This window comes from Anolis sagrei, chromosome 6, assembly GCF_037176765.1.
Source record: "Anolis sagrei isolate rAnoSag1 chromosome 6, rAnoSag1.mat, whole genome shotgun sequence".
NCBI classification, from domain to species: domain Eukaryota; kingdom Metazoa; phylum Chordata; class Lepidosauria; order Squamata; family Dactyloidae; genus Anolis; species Anolis sagrei.
Window position 1 is genome coordinate 55,853,703 of NC_090026.1, and position 27,340 is coordinate 55,881,042.

The following is a 27,340-nucleotide window of genomic DNA, read 5'->3' on the forward strand; positions in this document are numbered from 1 at the left end:
GTCCGAAAGGTTAACCATTCTGAATTGTTCTGAAATGCAAGCGAGTTCCAGAAGAGCCTGGTCTTACCTTTTGTCACAAACAGAAAGGAATTGGAGCATCATGTCTATGAAATGGGTGCTCGTTGTTCCTTTGATAATGATGTGCCTCTTAGGCTCAGCTTCCAGTGGAAATGTTCTGGTCTGGCCAGCTGACTATAGTCATTGGATGAACATGAAGTCTATCATCCATGAGCTTACTGCCAGGGGCCATCAAGTGACAGTTCTGCTGCCTTCATTTTACCAGGAAGCTGAATCAAGTGTATCTTCGAACTTCCACTTGGAAGTGGTCTCTGTTCCATTCTCAAAGAAGGACATGGATAATTTTATGCAAGACTTCCTCCATGTTTGGTCTTATGAGAAGCATGAAAAACCTTTCTGGGAATTTTCCATTACATTGTATGACTTTATAATGCAATTAATGTCCAGATACAAGTTTTTCTGTGACAATGTTTTCTGGAATGAGAAGCTGCTACAAAAGTTGGAGTCTGCTGCGTTTGACGTCCTTATCTCAGACCCAGTCATGGTAGGAGGGGAACTGCTAGCTGAGAAACTTCACGTTCCATTTCTATATTCTTTACGGTTTTCTTTTGGAAACACGATGGAACGTATTTGTGGCAATATCCCAGCTCCACCATCGTACGTGCCGGCCAGCCTCGGAGGGCTAATGGACAGAATGTCTTTCATGGAGAGGATGGCAAACTTGCTCACTTATCTTTTCCATGACATCTTGTCCCATCATTGGATCTTCAAAGAGTGGAATAAATATTATAGTGATGTTCTAGGTAAGAGCCTGTTTCCATTTCCAGTGTTTTAATACCCATGTCCATAAGTCTAGTTCACATGTGCATATCTGTTTTTGTCTTATCTAATGCTTGGTAGATGCATAGGTGGAACTGAAAGCCTGAGATCAGCCTGCATTTGCAGGGTTTTTATCCTCATTATGAAGATCCATGGAAACCAATGATGATTGTGAGAAAGTGCTTTGTGGTCTCCAAGAGTATACTCTGCTTGTTCCCAACTTAGTTTCTTTGATCATTCTTTTATCTTTTTTTTCTGAGACTGTTTTTGACATTGACTATTTCAGGAGTAATACAGCCATAATAATAATAATAATAATAATAATAATAATAATAATAATAATATAACAATAATATAACAATAATATAACAATAATATATAATAAAATAGTAACTCTTATCTTCCTGTCTGGCATAAAAGAGGGGGCTGGACTAGATGACCTTTGGGGGTCCCTTCCAACTGTCTGAGTCTAATAATAATAATAATAATAATAATAATAATAATAATGTATAATAACAGAATAGTAACTCTTCTCTTCCTGTATGGCATAAAAGAGGGGGCTGGACTAGATGAGCTTTGGGGTTCCCTTCCAACTGTCTGAGTCTAATAATAATAATAATAATGTATAATAACGGAATAATAAGTCTATCTACCTGCCTGGCAGAGAGAAAGTGGCTGGACGAGATGGCTTTTCGGGGACACTGCCAACTATTTGAGTCATAATAATAATAATAATAATAATAATAATAATAATAATATAGCAATTCTATCTTCCTGCCTGGCAGAAAGAAGGGGCTGGATTAGATGACCTTTGGGGTTCCCTTCCAACTGTCTGAGTCTTATAATAATAATGTATAATAATAGTCTCCTGGAGTGATTTCAGGTACAATAAAACCCCTTCTGCTATTTTCTGTTGGTCATGGTAGTTCTGTGTGCTAAGTTTGGTTCAATTCCATCGTTGGTGGAGTTCAGAATGCTCTTTGATTGTAAGTGAACTATAAATCCCAGCAACTACAACTCCCAAATGTCAAGGTCTATTTTCCCCAAACTCCACCAGTGTTCGCATTTGGGCATAATGAGTGTTTGTGCCAAATTTGGTCCAGATCAGGCCCGTAGCCAGGATTTCGTTTCGGGGGGGGGGGGGGGGGGGGGGCTAAATTTTTTTCAGGGGGGGGTTTCGGGGGGGGGGGGGCTGAGTTTTTGGAGGGGCTGAGTCTGAGTTAAAGAGGGTCTAGCCTAGCAAACCTTTTGTATCATTACCCCAATACCCCCATGCATATGGGATATATTGAGTATGGCGATCAGATCATGATATGAATAAACATAACAGTTTAAATAATGCATCAGTAAGGCCTTTTCGCGAACCACCATGAGAATTTCGGGGGGGGGGGGGGCTGAAGCCCCTCAAGCCCTCCCCCCTGGCTACATGCCTGGTCCAGATCCATGGTTGTTTGGGTTCACATTAGCTCTCTGGATGTAGGTGAACTACATATATCTCTCCTAAATCACTGCCAAACCCCTCCAGTTGGTTTTGTTGTTGTTGTTGTTGTTGTTGGTTATGAGGGTTCTGTGTGCCAAGTTTGGTCCAGGTATGTCATTCGTGGGGGGTCTCAGTGGTCTGTGGAAGTCAGAGCTAAATCTGTTGAAGGTATTGCAAATCCCATCATTCATTGTCCATACTCCCCAACACATATTGTTTTGGTGATTAATCTCTATGTTTTAATTATGTTCAATATATAATAATGAAAATACATCCTGCATTTCAGATATTTACATAATGATTCTTAACAGTAGCAAAATTACAGTTATGAAGTAGCAACGAAAATAATTTTATGGTTGGGGGGTCACCACAATGTGAGGAACTGTATTTAGGGGTCACGGCATTAGAAAGGTTGAGAACCACTGGTCTAACACATTCTGCAAATCTGATAGACGATTAACAATATAATTTGCTTCATATAAGAATGTTTGGAGCTCTAAGGAGTTAATTTTTAACTTTTTAAGCTTGATATTTGCTCTAGCACAGAGTCCATCATTTTCTTGATAGTGCCCATGTCAAAGGTTAACCATTCTGAATTGTTCTGAAATGCAAGCGGGTTCCAGAAGAGCCCGGTCTTACCTTTTGTCACAAACAGAAAGGAATTGGAGCATCATGTCTATGAAATGGGTGCTCATCGTTCCTTTGATAATGATGTGCCTCTTAGGCTCAACTTCCAGTGGAAATGTTCTGATCTGGCCAGCTGACTATAGTCATTGGATGAACATGAAGTCTATCATTCATGAGCTTACTGCCAGGGGGCATCAAGTGACAGTTCTGCTGCCTTCATTTTACCAGGAAGCTGAATCAAGTGTGTCTTCGAACTTCCACCTGGAAGTGGTCTCTGTTCCATTCTCAAAGAAGGACATGGATAATTTTATGCAAGACTTCCTCCATGTATGGTCTTATGAGAAGCATGAAAAACCTTTCTGGGAATTTTCCATTACATTGTATGACTTTATAATACAATTAATATCCAGATACAAGTTTTTCTGTGACAATGTTTTCTGGAATGAGAAGCTTCTACAAAAGTTGGAGTCTGCTGCGTTTGATGTCCTTATCTCAGACCCAGTCATGGTGGGAGGTGAACTGCTAGCTGAGAAACTTCATGTTCCATTTCTATATTCTTTACGGTTTTCTTTTGGAAACACGGTGGAACGTATTTGTGGCAATATCCCAGCTCCACCATCGTACGTGCCGGCCAGCCTCGGAGGGCTAATGGACAGAATGTCTTTCATGGAGAGGACGGCAAACTTGCTCACTTATCTTTTCCACGACATCTTGTCCCATCATTTCTTCTTCAAAGACTGGAATAAATATTATAGTGATGTTCTAGGTAAGAGCCTGTTTCCATTTCCAGTGTTTTAATGCCCATATCCATAAGCCGAATTCACTGTGCATATTCATATTTGTCTTATTTAATGTATTATAATAATAATGTCTTCTTGTATTCTTATTTAACGTTTCGTAGATGCATAGGTATGATTGAAAGCCTGGGATCAGCCCACCTTTGCAGGATTTTTGTGCAGATCATGAAGATACATGGAAACCAATGATAATTGTGAGAAACTGCGTGGTCTCCAAATTATGTCCTATACTCACTCTGCTTGTCCCCAACTTTGCTTCTTTGATCATTCTTTTATCTTTTTCTGTGACCAGAAGATTTAATAGAATTCAGTCATGTGTTTAGACTACAAAGAAATGAACTTCAAATATGTGGCTGTGCATAATACAGAAGGGAGAGAATGGAGAAGGAAGGCTTCAGGAAGGGAAGGGCCTGAGGAAACTGGAGATAAAGGATAGACAAGGAAGGTAGTGAAAAGGGAAAGGGCACAGGAGGAAAGAAAAAGTTAATTGTCAGAAGTGTAGTAGGCTTGGTTGATCAAGAAAAAAAATGGTTCTAAACTCGTTTAGTATATAGGGGCGCTGGCGTTTCGATTTAAAAATTATTTCTCAAATTTTCTTGAAAAAAAGATCGGAAATAGCAAAAATCTGAATGGCTTCATTTACTTCATTAATGGAAGGTGCCCTCCCCCCTGTTAGTTTAAAATCTCGCAGTTTCCCCCTGGCCTCCCTGGTGACAAGCGGCGATGCGGTTTCCCCCAGTGGCTATCAGGAAGAGCTGGGCATAGCCACACCCACCTCATTCCTCTGCCACCCATCGCCGTTCGCAGTCACCCACCCAGGGAAGGGAAACTGCGAGATTAATTTTAAAATCTCTCAGATTTCCTTCCCTGGCAAGCTGTCATGTAGACGGAAGAGGTGGGCATGGCCAAGCGAGCTCTCCTTGGAGGCCTCGCCCCCAGCGACCTCCAAGGAGAGCTGTGCTTGGCCATGCCCACCTCTTCCTTCTGCATGACAGCTTGCCAGGGAAGGAAAGCTGAGAGATTTTAAAACCAACACTTTTAAAATCTCTCAGCTTCCTTTCCCTGGCAAGCTGTCATGCAGAAGGAAGAGGTGGGCATGGCCAAGCACAGCTCTCCTTGGAGGTCGCTGGGGGCGTAGCCTTCAGGAACAGCTGTTCTTACCCACGCCCACCTCCTTCCTCTTTGCATCGGCGGCTTTGCAAGGTGGGCTTTGCGAGGTGGGCGTGGCTACGCCCAGCTCTTCTGCATTGTCGCTTGTCGCCAGGGAGGTAGCCACGCCCACCTCGCAAAGCCCACCTCGCAAAGTCGCCGATGGAAAGAGGAAGGAGGTGGGCATGGGTAAGAACAGCTGTTCCTGAAGGCCATGCCCCCAGCCAGGCATGTAGCCGGGGGGGGGGGGGGGGGCTTGAGGGGCTTCAGCCCCCCCCCCTCCCAAATTCTCATGGTGGTTCACGAAAAGGCCTTACTGGTGCATTATTTAAACTGTTATGTTTATTCATATCATGATCTGATCACCATACTCAATATATCTCATATGCATGGTGGTATTGGGGGTAACGATACAGAAGGTTTGCTAGGGTAGACCCTCTTTCACTCAGACTCAGCCCCCCCCCCCGAAACAAACTCAGCCCTCCCCCGAAACGAAATCCTGGCTATGGGCCTGCCCCCAGCATTTACGATTCACTGGCGGAAGTCATAAGGAAGATGGCAAACGCGGCTTCGATATGGTAAAAACACTTCTACTTCCCAAAACGCGTTGATATCGCTTCTAAAGGTATTTTATTTACGATTTCTTAACGAGATAAGAAATTAACGAGCTGGATCAACCAAGCCTATAGCGTAGATGTTCAGTGGGTGTGTTTAAGTGGACAGCCTTAAATTTTTTAATGTGTTCTGCTGCCTGTAGAATTCTGGGAAATGTATTTTAGGAAGGCAAGGACCTCTAGCTGAGATTTCAAAAGACCCCAAACTAAACTACATTTTCCAGAATTATGCAGGTGTCAGATCCTGCGGGATCTCAGAATGAAACACGCACTCACAAAGCAGATCCTTTGGATATCGGTTTATTCAGTCCATACAGAAGTCATGCAAAGAGAGATCTGAAGTTTTCCCGCCAACGGCCAGTAACACATTCCCCCTGGACGCCTCCTCCCTTCTCCCCTCCTTATCTCAAGTTGTGACTACATTCCATTCCCACATCTACAAAGCAGTCTCTGCAACCAGATGGCTCCCTATCAAGCCATAAACTATCCTATTGTCAGGAGGGAGTCTTCATGGTTCCGGCAGTGTTTTCATAGCATGAAGGCCACATCCTGACAGCAGGTGGCAGAAGAAGCGGAGCTGCCTGTTAAAGCCCAAATGTTAGAGAGGGTAGAGCTCATACCCAGAGGGGATTCCTGCTTGGGGGGCTTTCCTGCTCCTTTTCTTGTTTTTGTTTCTTCTCATTCAAACACCAGTCAAATTCGCCCCATCCCATCTATATCTATATCTATATCTATCTATATAATAAAAGTCAAAGTTTGTATGCGGCGGATGTGTGGCGGTGTATGTGCCGGCTTTCGGATTGGCCAGCCTGAAAGTTCCAAGATTCTGACTGGCTGCTGCTGTGGTGCTATTTGCATATGGTCCCTGATTGGCCTGCTTCAACAGGAGCCCCTGGTGGAGAAAAGGGTTCATGACAGAAACGGGGACATGACAGAAGGAAATTTGCATATGGTCTCTGATTGGCCAGCCTCAATTCCAAGATTCCGAGATGACAAAGAGAGGAAAGGAAAAGGCCAGAGGGGCCGGAGTCAGAAAATTACCAATACAGACCAAACTGGGCACACAGAGCCCCCATGACCCACTCTACATCCTGCTGCAGCTTGGAGGAGGGTTGACCATGGATGATGGGACTTGCAGTACCTTCACTCATTTACTGAAACCACTGCGACCCTCATCAATGACCAATCAAGACCAAATTGGCACACAGAGCCCCCATGACCCACCCTACATCCTGCTGCAGTTTGGAGGAGGATGGACTTAGATGATGGGACTTGCAGTACCTTCACTAACTTACTGAAACCACTGCCACCCTCATCCAATGACTGATAAAGACCAAATTTGGCACACAGAGCTCCCATGACCCACTCTATAGCCTGCTGCTGTTTTAGTGGAGGGTGGACCATGGATGATGGGACTTCAAGTTCCTTCACTCACTTCTTGAAAACAATGCAGCTGTTATCCAATGACCAATAAAGACCAAACTTGGCATACAGAATCGCCATTACCCACTTTTTCTAATAATCCGGGCAGAGCCGGGTCCCCAAGCTAGTATATAAAAGTCAAAACTTGTATGCGGCGGATGTGTGGCGGTGTATGTGCCGGCTTTCGGATTGGCCAGCCTGAAAGTTCCAAGATTCTGATTGGCTGCCGCTGTGGTGCTATTTGCATATGGTCCCTGATTGGCCTGCTTCAACAGAAGCCCCTGGTGGAGAAAAGGGTTCATTACAGAAACGGGGACATGACAGAAGGAAATTTGCATATGGTCTCTGATTGGCCAGCCTCAATTTCAAGATTCCGAGATGTCAAAGAGAGGAAAGGAAAAGCCCAGAGGGGGCTGCGTCAAAAAATCACCAATACAGACCACACTTGACCCACTCGACATCCTACTGCAACCATGGATGAGTCACTTCACTCACTTCCTGAGACCACTGAGACCCTCGCCAATAACTGAACAAGACCAAACTTGGCACACAGAGTCCCCATGAACAACTCTACATCCCAATGCTGTTTGGAGGAGGACGGATGATGGATGATGGGACTTCCTGTACCTTCACTCACTTCCTGAAACCACAGTGACACTTATCCAAATACCAAGAAAGACCAAACTTGGCACAGAGAGCCCCCTTGGCCAACTCAACATTCTGGTGAGGTTTGGGGGAGAACAGACTATGGATGATGGGACTTCAAGTACCTCCACTCACATCCCAAGACTGATCAAGACCACACTTGGCACACAGAGCCCCCATGATCCACTCTATATCCTGCTGCTGTTTGTAGGAGGATGGCCCATGGATGATGGGACTTCAAGTACCTTCACTCACTTCCTGAAAATAATGCAGCCGTTATCCAAAGTCCAATAAAGACCAAACTTGGCATACAGAACCGCCATTACCCACTTTCTGTAATAACCCGGGCAACGCCGGGTCCCCAAGCTAGTTGTTTATAAAACTCAGTTCTTGTGGGTTTTTTCGGGCTATATGGCCATGTCCATGTTTATAAAACCTTAATTAACTGGTTTTATTCCACTCTGCATAGCCCAAAAGAAAGTCTTAATTATGCTTATGCTTATGCTTTGCCTGTGATTCCAGGGAATTCCACTTGCATTCAATTTCCCCTTTTGTAGTTTTGCTGTTTTGAGGACAACCTTCACACCTACTCTGCTTATCACAACTCTCTCCACTTGCTTCTTCAAAGGAGGGACCGAATGACCTACTGCCTTTTATAGTCTGTTATAACATTCCAATTTCAATTAGAGTTATTACTTATAGTCTTTTTGTAATTATCTGGACATTTATCAACTTATTCGAGGTGCTGAACCGGTGAACCTTGGCTGCTGTATCAGACTGGATGAGAGCTAACAAATTGAAATTGAATCCAGACAAGACAGAGGTCCTACTGGTCAGTCGTAAGGCCGAGCAGGGCATAGGGTTACAGCCTGTGTTATATGGGGTTACACTCCCCCTGAAGACGCAGGTTCGCAGCTTGGGAGTGATCCTCGACTCATCGCTGAGCCTGGAACCCCAGGTCTCAGCGGTGGCCGGGAGAGCTTTTGCACAATTAAAACTTGTGTGCCAGTTGCCCCCGTACCTTGGGAAGTCAGATCTGGCCACAGTAGTCCACACTCCTGAATAGATTACTGCAAAGCACTCTATGTGGAGTTGCCTTTGAAGACTGTTCGGAAACTTCAATTAGTCCAGCAGGTGGCTGCCAGATTACTCACAGGAGCATCATATAGGGAACATACCACCCGTCTGTTATGTCAGCTCCACTGGCTGCCGATCCAGTTCCGAGCACAATTCAAAGTGTTGGTTCTGACCTACAAAACCCTACACGGCTCTGGCCCAGCGTACCTGTCCGAATGCATCTCCTTCTACGTCCCGCCTCGGAGTTTAAGATCTTCTGGGGAGGCCCTGCTCTCGGCCCCACCTCTATCACAAGTGAGATTGGTGGGGACAAGAAGCAGGGCCTTCTCGGTAGTGGCCCCTTGCCTGTGGAATTCACTTCCCGGGGATATTAGGTCATTGACATCCCTCCTCTCTTTTAGAAGGAAACTAAAAACATGAATATGGGACCAGGCCTTTGGGTAATCTGACAGATAGACAAAGGACAATGATGACTAGAATTGTTAGGATTTGACAATGTGAAATGAACTTACGGATTCTGAGCTGGTTTTTATTTATTGGTTTTTATTTATTGTGATGTATAACTTGATTGTTTTAATTGTTTTATAATTGCTGTTGATACATGTTTTATCTTATTGTCTGTTGTTGGCATCAAATTGTACCTTTTGTAAGCCGCCCTGAGTCCCCCCTCGGGGGTTGAGAAGGGCGGGGTAGAAATGTGCAAAATAAATAAATAATAATAACACTGAGGTTGTTTTTCAGCTATGTTTGTATGCTCAGCAATTTCTCATTCACTCTCATTCACTTTTATTTTCAACCCTCCGTCTGCATTCATATATCATAAGCTTATCTTTTACCTTTTGAAGATTTGTTTCTGCTCATTAGGTCCTCCACCGCTTCCCCCTTCTTTCCAGTCCAAAAAAGATAATCCCAATTCTCTTTATCGGCTCATTTTCACTGCTTATTTCTATTTTGGTCATGAGCGGCACTGGATACGTCTTTACCCGGATGACTCTGCTCCCGAAACTGAATAGACACTAGTACCATCTAGTATATTATTGTTGCAGTCTTATTTATTTACAAGAATGGAAAAAGAAAACAAGTTATTCGCCTGCTCTTTTGATGTGAATGATTTTAGGAGAATCTTGTTCTCCCAATAAAGCTTCTCTTCTCCACTCCTTGGGAGTCTGTCCCTTCATGACATATGCATACCAGGATTTTCACTGGTCAGCTCAGAGGGAAGAAGACCAAACGGGATTTTCCTCTGGCACAAGAGTTCATTGTTTCTTTGATATATTCTTTGTTTAGGACTTTGGAGAAAAATCAGACTGCGTGATCTTTGATAGGATTTTGCTCTAGCACAGAGTCCATCGTTTTAATGCCAAGGAGCCTCAAAGGCTAGGTAGGTAACCGGCGTTGTCCATAGACACCTCCAAGGTCATGTGGCCAGCATGACTGCATGGAGCACCATTACCTTCCCACTATTGATCTACTCACATTTGCATGTTTTCAAACTGCTAGGTTGGCAGAAGCTGGGGCTGACAGCAGAAGATCATGCCGCTCCCTGGATTCAAGCCTGTGACCTTTTGCTCAACAAGCTCAGCAGCTCAGCGCTTTAACCCGCTGTGCCACTGGGGGCTCATAATAATAATAATAATAATAATAATAATAATTCTTCATAATAATACATAATAATATAATAGCAATTCTATCTTCCTGCCTGGCAGAAAGAAGGGGCTGGATTAGATGACCTTTGGGGTTCCCTTCCAACTGTCTGAGTCTTAATAATAATAATAATAATAATAATAATAATAATAATAATGTATAATAATAGTCTCATGGAGTGACTGCAGGTGCAATAAAACCCTTCTGGTACTTTCTGTTGGTCATGGGAGTTCTGTGTAACCAAATTTTATACTTATACTCAGGCCTGTAGCGAGGGGGTGGTTTTAGGGGTTCAAACCCTCCCCGAAATGTTTCAGATTTTTTTTAAAAAAACCCTGGTTTACTCATGAATTTTAACTGATTAACCAAATCCCCATGCTAAGTCTATGAGATGCAAAAATTAAGAGTCCCTCCAGAACTGCAAGCCCTATCTCAAGCAAATATTGACAATTTATTCACACTGTCATTACTTGTAGCAATAGCCGATGTAGTGAAGCAACCAAGTTGGGTGTGTGTGTGTTGAATGCTCTCATTAAGGAGGCCAGACTTGGTGGAGGTGGTTGACAGGGGCGGAGCTGCAGGCTATTGAAGGTTGCTCTACCCCCTGCTGTGTTCTTTGCTTCAGCGTGAGCTAGGAGGCAGGTTTCAACCCCCCCCCCCCCGCCGAAATTGTCAACCCTCCCCGAAATTTTCAACACCCCCCCCCCCCAAAAATTGTCAACCCTCCCCGAAATTTTTTTCTGGCTACGGCCCTGCTTATACTTATTCACTCCATTTATGCCTTGATGGGTCTCTCTGCATATGATTTCTGTTCTCTACCAATTTAACACAGTTTGTATCACACAAACACAGTTTCTGTAGTAGAACAACTACTTTCAAAGTAAAGACCACCCAATGAAACAGGAAATAATACTTTCAAACCAGGAACAGATTTTCTTTATTATTAAAATGCTTTTTATAAAAACTGAAAATTTTTCCCTGGCAGGGCTCCCGGTTCTGGGGTGGTGCACTCTCTCCGGGAGCCATTGGCCACTCTGTGGCAATAGTGATTCGGAACTTATACTTATTCACTTCCCAACAGGAAGCCAGTTCTTCTTTTCCCTCTAGCGGGGCCGTTCTGGCCCCGATTCTCCCAAAACTTGAAGACATTCCTTCCTTCATCCCTCCCTTTAGAGTCCCCTAGGACTGATGCGCCAGGGAGTCTGGCTTGCTAAGGTACTTTGGGAAACTACATCTCTTTTACATATAAAATTAGCCAAAAATCCTTGGATAGGTCAAAGGTTATGAAATTTGATGGGCTAACAGTAGTCCACGTGTTCTACCACTGTAGCAAGTTTCATCAGGATTGGTCTAAAAATGAGGGAGGGAGAATCCTCTGAAGTTTCCCCATTAATAAAGCAATTCGGAAGTTTCAGAAATTTCGGAAAGTTTTGAAATTTAAAAAATCCGGAAGTGACTTTAGAATTGAACCACATTTGAAACGTGTTTTGAACCATTTTTTTTGGATCAACCAAGCCTAGAGCTTATACATCTTTATGTCACTGACAGAAAGTTAACTGATCTGAATTATTTTTCAGCTGTGAAAACTGATTTCCCAAGTCCTCATGTATCTGCAAAGAGGAAATAAGTTAAATTCAATTCCACTTCTTTTTATCCACAGGGAGACCAACAACATTGTGTGAAACAATAAGCAAAGCAGAAATATGGCTGATCCGAACCTACTGGGACTTTGAATTTCCACGGCCATTACTACCAAATTTTGAATTTGTAGGAGGGCTGCATTGCCAGCCAGCAAAGCCTTTGCCTAAGGTAATTCTCTCTTGTTCCACTCCCTTGATAATAAAATTATTGATTTCTTGTTCAATGTTGTTCATTCGTTCAGTCGTCTCCGACTCTTCGTGACCTCATGGACCAGCCCGCGCCAGAGCTCCCTGTCGGCCGTTACCACCTCCAGCTCCCTCAAGGTCAGTCCAGTCACTTCAAGGATGCCATCCATCCATCTTGCTCTTAGTCGGCCCCTCTTCCTTTTGCCTTCCACTTTCCCCAGCACAATTGTTTTCTCTAGGCTTTCCTGTCTCCTCATGATGTGGCCAAAGTACTTCAACTTGTCTCTAGTATCTTTCCCTCCAGTGAGCAGTCGGGCTTTATTTCCTGGAGGATGGACTGGTTGGATCTTCTCGCAGTACAAGGCACTCTCAGCACTTTTCTCCAACACCACAGCTCAAAAGCATCGATCTTCCTTCGCTCAGCCTTCCCTAAGGTCCAGCTCTCACATCCGTAGGTGACTACAGGGAATACCATGGCTTTGACTAGGCGGATCTTTGTTGCCAGTCTGATGTCTCTACTCTTCACTATTTTATCGAGACTGGACATTGCTCTCCTCCCAAGAAGTAAGCGTCTTCTGATTTCCTGGCCACAGTCTGCATCTGCAGTAATCTTTGCGCCTAGAAATACAAAGTCTGTCACGGCCTCCACGGTTTCTCCCTCTATTTTCCAGTTGTCCATCATTCTTGTTGCCATAATCTTGGTTTTTTTGACGTTTAGCTGCAACCCGGCTTTTGCGCTTTCTTCTTTCACCTTGATTAGAAGGCTCCTCAGCTCCTCCTCACTTTCGGCCATCAGAGTGGTGTCATCTGCATATCTGAGGTTGTTAATGTTTCCTAATGTTTCTTCCAGCAATTTTCACCCCAGCTTTGCATTCATCCAGCCCCGCACATCGCATGATGTGTTCTGCATACAAGTTAAAAAGGCTGGGTGAGAGTATGCAGCCTTGCCGTACGCCTTTCCCAATCTTGAACCAGTCTGTTGTTCCGTGGTCAGTTCTGACTGTTGCTACTTGGTCCTTGTACAGGTTCCTCAGGAGAGAGACAAGGTGGCTTGGTATGCCCATCCCACTAAGAACTTGCCACAGTTTATTATGATCCACACAGTCAAAGGCTTTAGAATAGTCAATGAAGCAGAAGTAGATGTTTTTCTGAAACTCCCTGCCTTTCTCCATTATCCAGCGGATATTGGCAATTTGGTCTCTCGTTCCTCTGCCTTTTCTAAACCCAGCTTGAACATCTGGCAACTCTCGCTCCATGTATTGCTGGAGTCTTCCTTGCAGAATCTTGAGCATTACCTTACTGGCATGAGAAATAAGGGCCACTGTACGGAAGTTGGAGCAGTCTTTCGCATTTCCCTTTTTTGGTATGGGGATATAAGTTGATTTTTTCCAGTCTGATGGCCATTCTTGTGTTTTCCATATTTGATGGCAAATGGCATGCATCACCTTGACAGCATCATCTTTTAAGATTTTAAACAGTTCAGCTGGGATCCCGTCGTCTCCTGCTGCCTTGTTGTTAGCAATGCTTCTTAAGGCCCATTCAACCTCACTCCTCAGGATGTCTGGTTCTAATTCATTCACCACACTGTCATAACTATCCTCAATATTATTATCCTTCCTATACAGATCTTCTGTATATTCTCGCCACCTTCTCTTGATCTCTTCAGCTTCTGTTAGGTCCCTGCCATCTTTGTTTCTTATCATACCAATTTCTTATCTTGTTTCTTATCATACCATGTTCAATGTTACTTGTTCAAAATCTCTGCCTACTTTACTTTCTGTTATTGTCCACAGGAATTATCTACTTTCCGATTCTAATTTTTACCTTTCAGTTGTTGTTTTTCTACTCTCTCTTTTCAACCCCTCGCTCTCTCTCCAGCCAAGCAATATTTGAGACATTTCAGTGTGTTAATACATACTCTTGTTTGCTATGCAATCTTTCTAAATATGGATGGAACTTCATCCTTTTTGCACAGGAAACTAAGGGATGAATCAACTCTCTCCCCTGTAAACTGTCATGATTTTAAGAAGAACTAAGCATTTTTTTAAAAAATGTTGCTATTTTTCTCGTTCACAGCCATAGCTACTGACTGTGATTTTGGGTTATCAATAGGGGTGAAAAATTCCGAAAAAAAAACATGTCTTATTTATTTATTTAGAACTTTTATATACCGGTCTTCTCGACCTCCGCAGAGGTCCTCAGTCCGATTCACAACAAAAGATTCATAAACAATAGTTGAAAACATCACATCCCATAATTCACTAAAACATTAAAATACGATCATATAATTACATAATGCCAAGTCGTCAAAATGAAGTCACAATTCATCGCCATCTGTCCGTGTGGTCAGGAGTTATTGACTCACTCATCAAATGCTAAATTCCAGAGCCAGGTTTTCACCAGTTTTCTAAAAGTCAGGAGAGAAGGGGCAGATCTAATCTCCAGTGGGAGAGAGTTCCAGAGCCGAGGGGCCACCACCGAGAAGGCCCTGTCTCTTGTCCCCACCAGACGCGATTGCGTGGGTGGTGGGACCGAGAGCAGGGTCCCTCCAGAAGACCTTAACAACCTTGATGGTTCATAGTGGAGAATCCGTTCGGACAGGTAAACTGGGCCGGAGTCGTTTAGGGATTTATAGGTCAACACCAGCACTTTGAATTGTGCTCGGAAGCTAATTGGCAGCCAGTGGAGCTGGTGCAACAGAGGAGTAGTATGCTCCCTGTACCCCGCTCCTGTTAGTAATCTGGCTGCCGCTTGTTGGACTAATTGCAGCTTCTGGGTAGTCTTCAGAGGCAACCCCATGTAGAGAGCGTTGCAGTAGTCTATAAGGGATGTAACCAGAGCGTGGACCACCGTGGCCAAGTCAGACTTCCCAAGGTATGGGCGCAGCGGCCACACAAGTTTTAATTGTGCAAAAGCTCCCCTGACCACCACAGAGACCTGGGGTTCCAGGCTCAGCGATGTCTTGTTTTTGGCTGTCCCCCATTCTGTTTTTAGGAAACTTCCCAAATCTTTCATGCTTGAAAGATTCTTTAGAGGAAACTTTAGAGCAGTGGTTCTTAACTGTGAGTCCCCAGATTTTTTGGCCTTCAACTCCCAGAAATCCTAATGGCTAGTAAACTGGCTGGGATTTCTGGGAGTTGTAGGCCAAAACACCTGGTGGCCCAACAGGTTGAGAACCACTGCTTTAGAGGATCATTTCTCTATTATTTTTAGGTCTGTCAGTATGAAATCCACCTCATTTATAGGCCACATTTTCTACTGCAAGCCTGCCAAGTTTCAGAACATTTCACCAATCTACTATTGTCTTGGAAATCTAAAACGTTTTTAACATAATGTAAGAAAAAGACCACAAGAGAGTTCTGGGAATTGAGTCGCAAGCGCATGCCACAAGAGGGGAGGCGAATTGACACAATCAACCAGGCCTCTGAGTGGCTGAGATAGAAAGTGAGAAACACCCATAGAAAAAAACCTCAACTCCCATCATACTCCAGGAGGGAGCACAATATTCATTCAGTGCTTACGCTTGCTGGGAAAGCAAGTTCCCATTTGCCTCATGCAGGCACAGGTGGGGGGTGGGCGGGGGGAAGGGATGAAGGAGACTACTGGGGAAGAAATAAGAGGAGGAGCTTTCCTGATTAGCGAGACTGCTCTGCTTACACCCACTGCCTCTGCTTCAGGTATAGTGCTGCTCAGCCCCATTGGTCCCCATTATTAGCACCCATTAGCAGAAAAGATCCAGCTGCTGTGATCTGCTCCAGCTAAGCTTCAGCTGTCCCATGCCAAATTCTTTTTTTGTGCATTCGACAACCGAATCCTCAGAATCATTGCACACCCCTAATTATCAATGGTGTGAATTCCGTTCAAAAATCTCAGAAGTAGTGGAGTATCATCAGATAATAACTAGCATTCTATTACAACAGTGTTTCTCAACCCTCCTAATGCCACCACCCCTTAATACCATTTCTCATGTTGTGGTGACCCCCAACCATAAAATTATTTTCATTGCTACTTCATAACTGTAATTTTGCTACTGTTATGAATCGTCATGTAAAAATCTGATATGCAGGATGTATTTTCCCATGATCAACAGAAAATACTGGAAGGGTTTGGTGGGCATTGACCTTGAGTTTGGGAGTTGTAGTTCACCTACTTCCAGAGAGCACTGTGGACTCAAACAACGATGGATCTGGACCAAACTTGGCACAAAAACTCAATATGCCCAAATGTGAACACAGGTGGAATTTGGGGAAAATAGACCTTGACATTTAGGAGTTGTAGTTGCTGGGATTTATACTTTACCTACAATCAAAGAACAGTCTGTGTCGCACCAATGATAGAATTGGGCCAAATATCCCACACAGAACCCCAACAGACCAACAGACAATACTGTGTTTTCTTATGGTCTTTGACGATCCCTCTGACACCCACTCATGACCCCCCCAGGGGTCCCAACCCCCAGGTTGAGAAACACTGCATTACAATATCATCAGACGGGGGAAGAATCACTGGCTTGCTCCACTTCACCGCTCCTTTAAGGAAAGAGTCTACTGACTCCCATTACACGAAGTACAACTACTTCCAGTGGGGCTCCGTGCTTAAAGGAGCGGCAAAGTGAAGCATGTCACAGTGGTTCAAACATGGAAAACTTCCTGTGTTGCCTTGGAGCAATGGGAGGAAGCCGGATGTCCTGTGTTGCAGGGCGTAGGAGATGGGTTCCCTACACCCTTAGACAGTAGTCACTGGATTTGCCACATTGTGTGGTGATTCCAGTGGCCAGTGTGAAGAGCTCCTTAGTGATAATGCACAGTCATAACTGAAAGTTACATCAACATAATGCTTTTTTTATTATGGCAGAAGAATTCACTACCTTCCTTGTGCAACAGTCAAAATCCCTGCACCTTCTGGCCGCATTCTCTCATATCCATTTAGTGACTGGTGGAGAGTGACGGGCATTGGAGAATTATCTAGCTATTTCCCTAAGGTTAGATGTTCAATGACAAAGGTGTCTTCTGACATCTCTTGAAATCTTCTAGAGGTCCTATAGGATGTTGTTATTATCTATCTGGCCATAGGGACATAATCAGATGCTTCTACAATTTCCCACGAGTCCTAAACTGATGGAGGAGAAAGGACAGTTCTGTGGAAAGGAATTAAATAGAAATGCGGTTCTGTCTTATCATGATCTTACAAGATACACCCCAAAGCAAGATCTTGGCCATCGTGGCATGTTCCAAATAGTACCACATTCTGTAATTGTCACAAAATGATGTAGCCCATGTTGTTGTTTTTTATGCTATCATTATTATTGTTGGCTTTATCTTTTAATAGAAAATGGAAGAATTTGTCCAGAGTTCCGGAGAAGATGGCATTGTGGTATTTTCTCTTGGGTCAATGATTAAAAATCTAACAGATGAAAAGAGTAACATGGTTGCCTTAGCGCTCAGCCAGCTTCCACAGAAGGTGAGTTTGATGAATGTATCACATAACACCACTAAAGAAGCATATTTTTGTTTAAAAAGATCCACACATTATATTGCACTCTTTCCTTTCACACTTATGGAATCATTCTAGGATCACAGTATAGGCAATCAAAATTTGACCCATCTCAAGTTGGACTGCAGCATTTGAGAAACAGATAGGGATTCCCAACAGTGTGCACAGGAATTTAATTTGGAGGGTTTTGAAAGGGTTAACATTTTTATAAGTGCATACTGTGACCCATACAGGATTTTGAGGAATAACTTTTGCTACAAATAAATTGTTTTTCTTTCTCATAGAAGAACCTTGTGATTGCTTTAGTATTCCTACTAAAGGCATTTACAGTGGTGTTTTTAATGTGAGTATCCCATGCTCCCCTTGCCTGAAAAATAATACCCAGATATTTAAAAAACATATTCAATGAACTGATTGCCAACTGATTGGAAAGGAGATTCCATCTGAACATGAGGAAGAACTTCCTGACTGTGAGAGCCGTTCAGCAGTGGAACTCTCTGCCCCGGAGTGTGGTGGAGGCTCCTTCTTTGGAAGCTTTTAAGCAGAGGCTGGATGGCCATTTGTCAGGGGTGATTTGAATGCAATATTCCTGCTTCTTGGCAGGGGGTTGGACTGGTTGGCCCATGAGGTCTCTTCCAACTCTTTGATTCTATGATTCTATGATCTGCCATTTGTGTCTCACTTTTCTTAGTAAACACCATTTTAGATTTGGAGTAATTAACTGACAGTTGTTTAGTTTTGCAGTTTTATGATACCAGAGTTCTTAATAGGCATCTTAACCTCACATAAGAGAGAGAAAGTAGTACTGTATCATCCGCATAGAAAAGGGAGTGACATGTTTGCAAGATTAGGTGAATGAACACCTGCTTTTCCATATTTCCAACTAGTGAATTATAAAAGTTGAATAAAATAGGTGGAAGTGTGCACTCTTGTTTTACTCCATTAAGGTCCATATTTGCTTTGTAATTTGTAGTTGTGTATTTTTGTACAGATTGCAGATGAGAATTAAAAGGCATCTGACTATATTTGTGTCACTTAACTTTTCCCATAATCTGTCCCATAAAATGAGACCAAAAGCAGATTTAAAATGTATGAAAGCAGCATAGAGGTAACCCCCTTTTATTAGAGCATGTTTTCAAATGCTGTAGGTAGAAGAGCACTAGTCCTTGATTAATAGGCGAACGCTCTGCCCCATCCCCGCCTTTGTTTCTGCTAAAAAGTTTTGTCAAATGTTTTTCCATCCAATCAACTATTATTATTATTTTTTGCAGAGGTGGGTCACATTTGCTGATACCATTTAGATGGCGGAGGTCTCTTCATTTGAGAGATTAGATTTTTTTCTTTCTTGTAAAAAGGTATAATAATTGTTAGCAATTGAATCTGGCCCCAAAACACTACTTCTTAAAGTAGGCAACTTATGTTTTCGGAAGTGCTGCTAAGCGAGACACTGGAAAGGACATCTGTGGTGGCTCTCTCAGTTGTAGGGTACATGGAATGAAAATGTTGTATGAGATCATAAAGAGTCTACCCAGCTGCAGAAATTTCCCAGCATCTTGATTTGCAGCACCTCGGAAAACCTTCAGTTGGTACTAACTTGTCAAAAAGTTAGTTTTTGGGGATGGCATCATAAAACATAACCATAATGACTGAGTTCCATCTTCACAGTTGCTTCTGATGGTGCAAGATCTTGGGCAAGTTACCTTTATAGCACTGAGGCTGAACTCGAAGCAGTATCATATCCTCAGTGAATCAATGTTAGGGATGGATGTTGACATTTGAAAACAACCTTTTAATTAAAGTGGAATAATGATTGAGTAAATGCAATGCATAATTGTTTTTGTTGTTGTAAGTAGTCAGCCCTTCACTTTTGTGAGGTTTGGGGAGCAGGACCCCAATGAAAACTGAAAAACATCAATATCTCTACCCCCCCCAAAAAAAACACATATAGCACACAAAAAAGCATTACATTTCTGTTAAGAGTATGTCAACAGTTGAATATGGGGGGGGGGGGGCTTTTGCAAAACACTGCAGCAATTGTATAGTAACTGCAAAGCAAGAATAAGAGTGAATGATAGAAGGGCAGGAGATATACCAATTTTAAATGGTACAAAACAAGGGTGTCCCTTATCCCCCACTCTGTTTGTAATAGCGATAGAAATACTAGCCTAAGGTATCAGGAATAGCACCAATTGGGCAGGGTATAAAATAGAAAAGGAGGGAGGACAAAAGGAAGAAATAAAGCTCAATCTCTTGGCCGATGATGCAATGATTGTTTCAAGTCAACGGTTAATCGTGATAAAATATATGATTAAAAATTGGAAGAGTTAAAGAATATATTAGGATTATTCCTTAACATCAAAAAGACAGAGCTACTATGTCTTAATACCCCAGCAAGGGAACAATTGGAGATTAGGAAAATATTGGGATTAAGATTATAATGACCACGATAGAAAGGATGGTTTTTCTCTTTTGGGGTAGCCTAATCGTTGAAAATTTTGCTGCAGGAATATTTGTTTGCTTCGGGAGATCTTTAAAAATAATTTCTTCTCTTGCCCAGCCTAGTTCACCCTTCACCAGAAGTGCTAGGCCTCCACTTGGTCTACCGTATTTTGCAATTTTAATTGCAGGCTTTGTCCATCCTACAAAACCCGGAATTTGGATTGGTTGGTCTGAAGCAAGTTGCCAAGTTTCCTGCAGAGCAACTATTGAGTTTTCAGTCAAAAAATCTTGAAGTTGTGGACAGTTAGCTTAGGATCAAAGAAGTTAAAATATTTAGGAGTATGGATATATAAAAACCCGAAGAGTATAATTAAGGGGAATTACAAACAAAAATGCAAAGTAATAGAGAAGCAAATTAAGAATTGGGAAGGGAAAACATTAACAAGAGTGGACTGTGAATAATAATATAATCTGTTTTGTGTATTTCAATATGTATTTTTTATAGAAATACACTTGAATATGTGTATTTATAGAATGTTTACAATGTTTGTCTTTTAATCATGCTGTAACCCATCTCGAGCCATGAGGAAAAGTGGGTAAGAAATAAAATAATAATAGTAATTGTAATTATTACATGACAGGGAGCAGCATAGAGGGCAACAGCAAAAGAGGATGACTTTATTCCAGGTGGATAGGCTGGATAAAGGAAGCCATGCTTCTGAATTTGCAAGAGCTCTTTGAGGCTGTCAGTAACAGAAATTTGGGAAGTCTCTCATCACAGGGTTGTAAATTGACTTTTTTGCATTGCCATTGGTTCCCATACTTTAAAAAAGGGGTAGTTTTCTTTGCAAATTATATTACAAAACATCTTTTCCTCTTTCTTCAGGTTGTTTGGCGGTACAAAGGGAAAAGGCCAGAAACACTAGGAGCTAATACCAGAATTTATGACTGGATCCCACAAAATGATCTACTTGGTGAGCAATCTGGGTTTGCAGAACTGCTGGGAAATGTATCAATTCCATACCTATGTATCTCCTGGTTGTCATGGGTAGTTTGGTTTGTCACGCAGTTTGGGTGTCCTCTTGGATTCATCACTTACGCTTGAGGCTCAGGCATCGGCAGTGGCCGGGAGGGCTTTTGCACAATTGAGACTTGTGCGCCAACTGCGACCGTACCTCGTAAAGGCTGATCTGGCCGGGGTGGTCCATGCCTTGGTCATCTCTAGATTGGACTACTGTAATGCACTCTACGTGGGGCTGCCCTTGAAAACGGCTCGGAAATTTCAACTGGTCCAATGGGCTGCAGCCAGGTTGTTAACTGGTGCTCCTTACAGAGAGAGGTCAACCCTCCTGTTTAAGGAGCTCCATTGGCTGCCGTTCATTTTCCGGTCCCAATTCAAGGTGCAGGTGCTCACCTACAAAGCCCTAAACAGTTTGGGACCCACCTACCTGCGTGACCGCATCTCCATATATGAACCCACATGATCCCTCCGTTCATCTGGAGAGGCCCTGCTCACGATCCCACCTGCGTCGCAAGCCCGTTTGGTGGGGACGAGAGACAGGGCCTTCTCTGTGGTGGCCCCCACGACTCTGGAACACCCTCCCCAAGGACATCAGACAAGCCCCAACGTTGGCAGTCTTTAGGAAGAGCTTGAAGACGTGGCTGTTCCAGTGTGCCTTTCCAGAATAGGAAACTCCCTGCATCATGTCCCAAACACACTTTATTAGAGATTTAAGATTGTCTGCACATCACACCTACCCTAAAATCCTTACATTTCATGTGCCATGCCCAGCACTTTTAATTTTATTCACTACATTTGGCCCGGCCCTTAGTTTTAAATGTGTCATGATGTATTGTTTAATGTTTTACTGTTATTGCTTTTGCTTTATGAGTTTTATTGTTGCATTTGTTATGCTGTTGTTTTATTGAGGGCCTTGGCCTTTGTAAGCCACACCGAGTCCTTCGGGAGATGTTAGTGGGGTACAAATAAAGTTAATAATAATAATAATAATAATAATAATAATAATAATAGTAAGGATGAAGAGCTTTCACTATTTCTCCTTTTTGTCCATCACATTCACTCTGTCTGGATTGAACGTTGCTAAGCAAAGTGGCTCTTTGTGATGTCACTGGGAAAGAAAAGTGCATAAGGGGAAGTGAGGAAGGAAGGAAAAAGCCACAAAGAAAGCCATGTTGCTGTGGAGGCTTTGTGAGGCCCTCTTAGAGTGGAGAAAGGAAAGAAAGAATAAGAAAACAAAGGGAAAGGAGAAGAGAGGGGGAGAAAGACAGAAGGAAGGAAATAAGGAAGAGAAAGGAAAGATATGAAGGAAGGAAAAGGAATAACGAAAGCAGGGGGGAGCAGTAGAAACCTTTTATGTTTAATGGAAAATTCAAAATATTTTGAAAGAAGGATGTTGATAAGGAAAGAGCTAGTTATAAAGGCTAGCTTAGACCTCAAGTTGTACCATATTTCACGACATAACAGTCACACTTTCAAAGGGGGTATGTGACTATTATGCAGTAGTAATGGTAAAGGTTGTCCCCTGACATTAAGTCCAGTCATGTCTGACTCTGGGGGGTGGTGCTCATCTCATCTTCGAAGCCGAAGAGCCGGCGTTGTCCATAGACACCTCCAAGGTCATGTGGCCGGCATGACTGGAGTGCTGTTACCTTCCCGTCGGAGCAGTACCTATTGATCTACTCACATTTGCATGTTTTTGAACTACTAGGTTGGCAGAAGCTAGGGCTGACAGCGGAAGCTCATGCCGTTCCCTGGAATTGAACCTGCAACCTTTTGGTGAACAAGCTCAGCAGCTCAGCGCTTTAACCCACTGCGCCACAGGGGTATTATGTGCCAAAAAAGCACCTGAGAGGGGGCTTTTCTGCATAACATTACCTTTGGGGGCACAGCTGCACAGGCTGTTGAAGTCTCAAAGTCTCTGTTGCCTCCATAGCTCAGATGGGAGAGGCTGGGGGACGGGTGAACTCACATGCCTATAAACAATAGAGAGCAAGGATTCCCAGAAGTACAGGGGCGAAAGGCCACTATACACCAAAAACTAATACAGTTATATAATCATAAGAATGTATATCATATGTAAGTTTCTCTATATATACTGGAGTTTCTACCTGCCTGGGCTTGCCATAGAATCAAACTAATAGCAGAGCACATTTGTAGGAGAACTTACGTGAGTATTTTTGGTTCCTGTTCTGTATGATTTCACTACATTTGGTAATTTCATTCCTATACTATGTTTTTTAGCCACTCATATGTATTCCCTGTAGGTCAACATCATTGTTATCATTCATATATTGACTCTACTTGAAAAATTCTCTACTTTGCAAAACTGATTATTCGTGGATTTCTACACTTGTATCAACTACCACCTGAGGAAGACTCCACGTAGTCGAAACCGGTTGTGGTTTATAAACTGTGGATTCCAAAAAAGGTCTAACAAACTTTGATTTGATGTTGACAAAGTTTGGTTAAACAAAAAAGGACTTACAAGCTTGTGCATTCTGCTGTAGGAATCAGCTGTTTAACCCACATTGAGAAGTTCTGGATTAAGAGACTTGCAAAAAAACCTTACAAACTCTGATTTGTTGTTGATAAACTTTTGGTTTTCAAAAAGGACTTACAAACTTGTGCGTTTTGCTATAAAAATCAGTTCTTTATCCCACATAACGACATTTTTTGGTTTAGAGAATTACATGAAGTATACTTGGTACATTTAATGTTATAGTACTATTAACATACATATGATATACATTCTTATGATTATACTAGCTGTACCCCTTGTGGAGAAATGGGAAAGAAAGAAAAGAGGAAGAACTGGTTTCTAAGCTATCAATACACAACTGAAGTGGCAAAGTGTCAACCTAATATAGGCCCATTTCAGTCTCCTCGAGGCCAAAGGGTTATATGGATGTGTGGGTTATATGGCAGTGTCCACACTGCCATATTACCTAGTTCAAAGGTATTATATAGGTATTATTGTTGTTATTACAGATGTATTGATATTATTATAGGCATGTAGATATTATAGACACAGATATTAAAGGCATATAGGTATTATCATTATAGATGTATAGATATTATTGACATACAGGTATTATTATTACCGATATATGTCCAGTGGTTTTCGAGTTCTGTTAATCCCACAAACGGACATTACATTTTTATTTATATAGATAACTGCATTACTTTTTGGTGTATAGTGGCCTTTCGCCCTTGAACTCAGATGCCTGCCAGCCTTTTCCTCCCAACCTACAGAGGCTTCTGGGTGAATTTGCCTGCCCCCAACTTTCCCCACCAAGCTATGAAGACTTGCCTTGGACAAGGAAAGCTCAGGGTGGTGAAGTGTGCCTGCCAGCACCTCCCTCTGGAGCAATGAGTCTTGCCATGGCTGGTGTATTGAAATTGCTACTCTATGTTAAATTTTTGGTGTATAGCTCTGTGTTTACATATGGCAGGTAGGGAAGAATAGGCACAGACAGGGTAGCAACAGCAGAGATAGGATTCATTTGCATATGTGAAGCTGATTGGTCATATGCAGATTAGCGTAGGCCCAGGATTTGAAAAGGCTGCTAGGCCAAAATGACAGTTGGGGAGAGAGAGCTGAACATTCCAAAGGGCGGAGCAAGGTTTTGAAAGAGGCAGTTAGAGTGAGAGAGTTTGAAAATGACAGTTAGGAATCTGTGTGTGAAAAGGATAGTTGGTTTTTTGAGTGCCTGTTAGAAATAAGCAGTTATGAAGATTTGTTAAAGACGTCTGATATAGAGAAGCAGTTAGTTAAATAGAGCTCGAGTTTTAAGGAACATAAAGAAAGCCAGTGTTGTTTTAGTCAGAATATAATTCAACCAAGAGTGTGTAAAGCAAGTAACATGTTTGTGAATGTGAAACATTGAAAGTCTATTCAGAAAAGTAAACCAAGTAAATGATACTGATTGTAAGCCTCAAGATTGCAACAAAACACAAATGTAACCACAAGCGTTGGAGCCAGAAGTTATAAATAAACTGTGTTACTTTGTTATACACAAGAGTGTCTCATTGCCTGTGAATAAAAGTACAAAGGTTGAACAGCACGCAGAAAGTCCCAGCCAATATAAAAGACGAAACTGAATCAGTATAAGAGCAAAGAGGTTTTTAATAAGAAAATAGCCTCTCTCCCTCACCTCAGCTGGTAATCAAGGCAAGCTCCATAGTTCCTGAGGGACCGGTGTGCTCGTGGGTGAAGCCTTAGCCACCCATGCACCTGCCCCCTTTGCATAATACGTCACACCAGTTATCTCAAGTGGCAACTATTATGCAAGGAAACAAAAAATACCAAAAGGGCCAAACCAAAACTACAGTGCAAGGGTGAATATCATGCGATGAAATATGGTATTTGATAACCAGTAATTTCAAATATTTTTGATCTGGAAATTAAAACATGTCAGTATTCTTTCCTGCTGTTGATTTGAGCTCATTTCCCATTTCTGGAAACATGAATATTTAGAGTAAATGAAAATTTTCAGGAATTGAATAGAATTGAGTTGAAATATTTTAGTAAATAGTTGCAATAATGAATTTTTACCAGCCCTCTCATGTATTTCATACTCCCATTCCAGGACATCCCAAGACAAAAGCCTTTGTAACTCATGGTGGAACAAATGGGATCTATGAAGCCATTTACCATGGGATTCCCATGGTAGGGCTCCCCATGTTTGGAGACCAGCCTGATAACATTGCTCACATGCGTGCAAAGGGAATGGCTGTAGAGCTGAATATAAATACAATGACAGCACAAGATTTAGTGGATGCCATTAATGCCGTTGTTCACAATACGACGTAAGTCTGATTGAAATTCTTGTAAGAGAAATCATTATAGGAAGTATCTGGAGCAAAATACTTTGGCCATGAATTTTGGAAAAGAAAAATGTGGACTTTATATTGACCAACCTCTTTTCCATCTTCTTGTTCTTTTTTTGTTCTTGTGAATGCCCTCCCTGATTACCATCCTAATATGCACTTCTACCCCTTCAAATATTTTTCTTATTGTCATAAGAGCATTTTAAGTTAGCATCATTCCATTTTGCATCTCATAGAATCATAGAATCAAAGAGTTGGAAGAGACCTCATGGGCCATCCAGTCCAACCCCCTGCCAAGAAGCAGGAATATTGCATTCAAATCACCCCTGACAGATGGCCATCCAGCCTCTGCTTAAAAGCTGCCAAAGAAGGAGCCTCCATCACACTCCGGGGCAGAGAGTTCCACTGCTGAACGGCTTTCACAGTCAGGAAGTTCTTCCTCATGTTCAGATGGAATCTCCTCTCTTGTAGTTTGAAGCCATTGTTCTGCGCCCTAGTCTCCAAGGAAGCAGAAAACAAGCTTGCTCTCTCCTCCCTGTGGCTTCCTCTCACATGTTTATACATGGCTATCATATCTCCTCTCAGCCTTCTCTTCTTCAGGCTAAACATGCCCAGCTCCTTAAGCCGCTCCTCATAGGGCTTGTTCTCCAGACCCTTGATCATTTTAGTCGCTGAACCTTGTTTCAGTTTCTGAACTAAAAAGAATTTTAAAATTGTGGCCAGTTTCATTGTGTAGTTTAAAAAATAATTGTTACACGAAGAACTGTCTAATTAAGCTACAGTCGAAACATTTAACATCTGGCCCTCTAGAAATTGCTGAACTGCACCCCCATCAACACTCACCAATAAAACAATTATATAAAAATATAAAGTCATTCATAAAAATGAGAAAAAAATCCGAATATCAAAGTGAAACTATAGAACTGTACAATTTCCTTGATTTTGCCTTATTTAAAACATTTTGTGAAAGTCTTTGCAAATATTTAGGAAAATAGTAAATAGCTTTCAGTTAAGCAGCTATTCCATAGAAACTAAGGCACTAAGGACATTAATGAGAACTGGTAGGTCATCTTTTCTTCTGATTCCTTTACTGTTTGTTCTTTTTTCTTCCTCATCCCTACAGATATAAGGAAAATGCAATACGACTGTCGCAGATTCATCACGACCAACCCATGAAGCCTCTTGACCGGGCTGTCTTCTGGATTGAGTTTGTCATGCGCCACAAAGGCGCCAAGCATTTGAGAGTAGCTGCCCATGATTTGACCTGGTACCAGTATCACTGCCTTGACGTCATTGCCTTTTTGATCAGTTGTGTGGCACTTTTCATGTTCATCATTGTAAAATGTTGCTCGTTTTGCTGTTGGAAATGTGGCATCACACGGAAAACAAAACTGGAATAGTTTCTGGTCAGCACACAGCCACAGTGTGACTTGTAAAAT

General features: G+C 42.3%; 1 protein-coding gene across 2 annotated transcripts; it reads left to right on the top strand.

Annotated features, from left to right (window-relative positions):
• Positions 1–27,340, top strand: LOC137094721 (UDP-glucuronosyltransferase 2A1-like). Of its 2 annotated transcripts, none has more exons than XM_060781391.2 (6): positions 1–821; positions 11,953–12,101; positions 17,447–17,578; positions 20,937–21,024; positions 25,661–25,880; positions 27,025–27,340. In XM_060781391.2, exons 1-6 carry the CDS (start codon positions 35–37, stop codon positions 27,299–27,301), a joined length of 1,653 nt encoding a protein of 550 aa, XP_060637374.2. In that variant the 5' UTR covers positions 1–34; the 3' UTR covers positions 27,302–27,340. The 2 variants fall into 2 exon arrangements, with proteins under 2 accessions (XP_060637374.2, XP_060637373.2); XM_060781390.2 differs by lacking the exon at positions 1–821 and adding an exon at positions 2,901–3,710.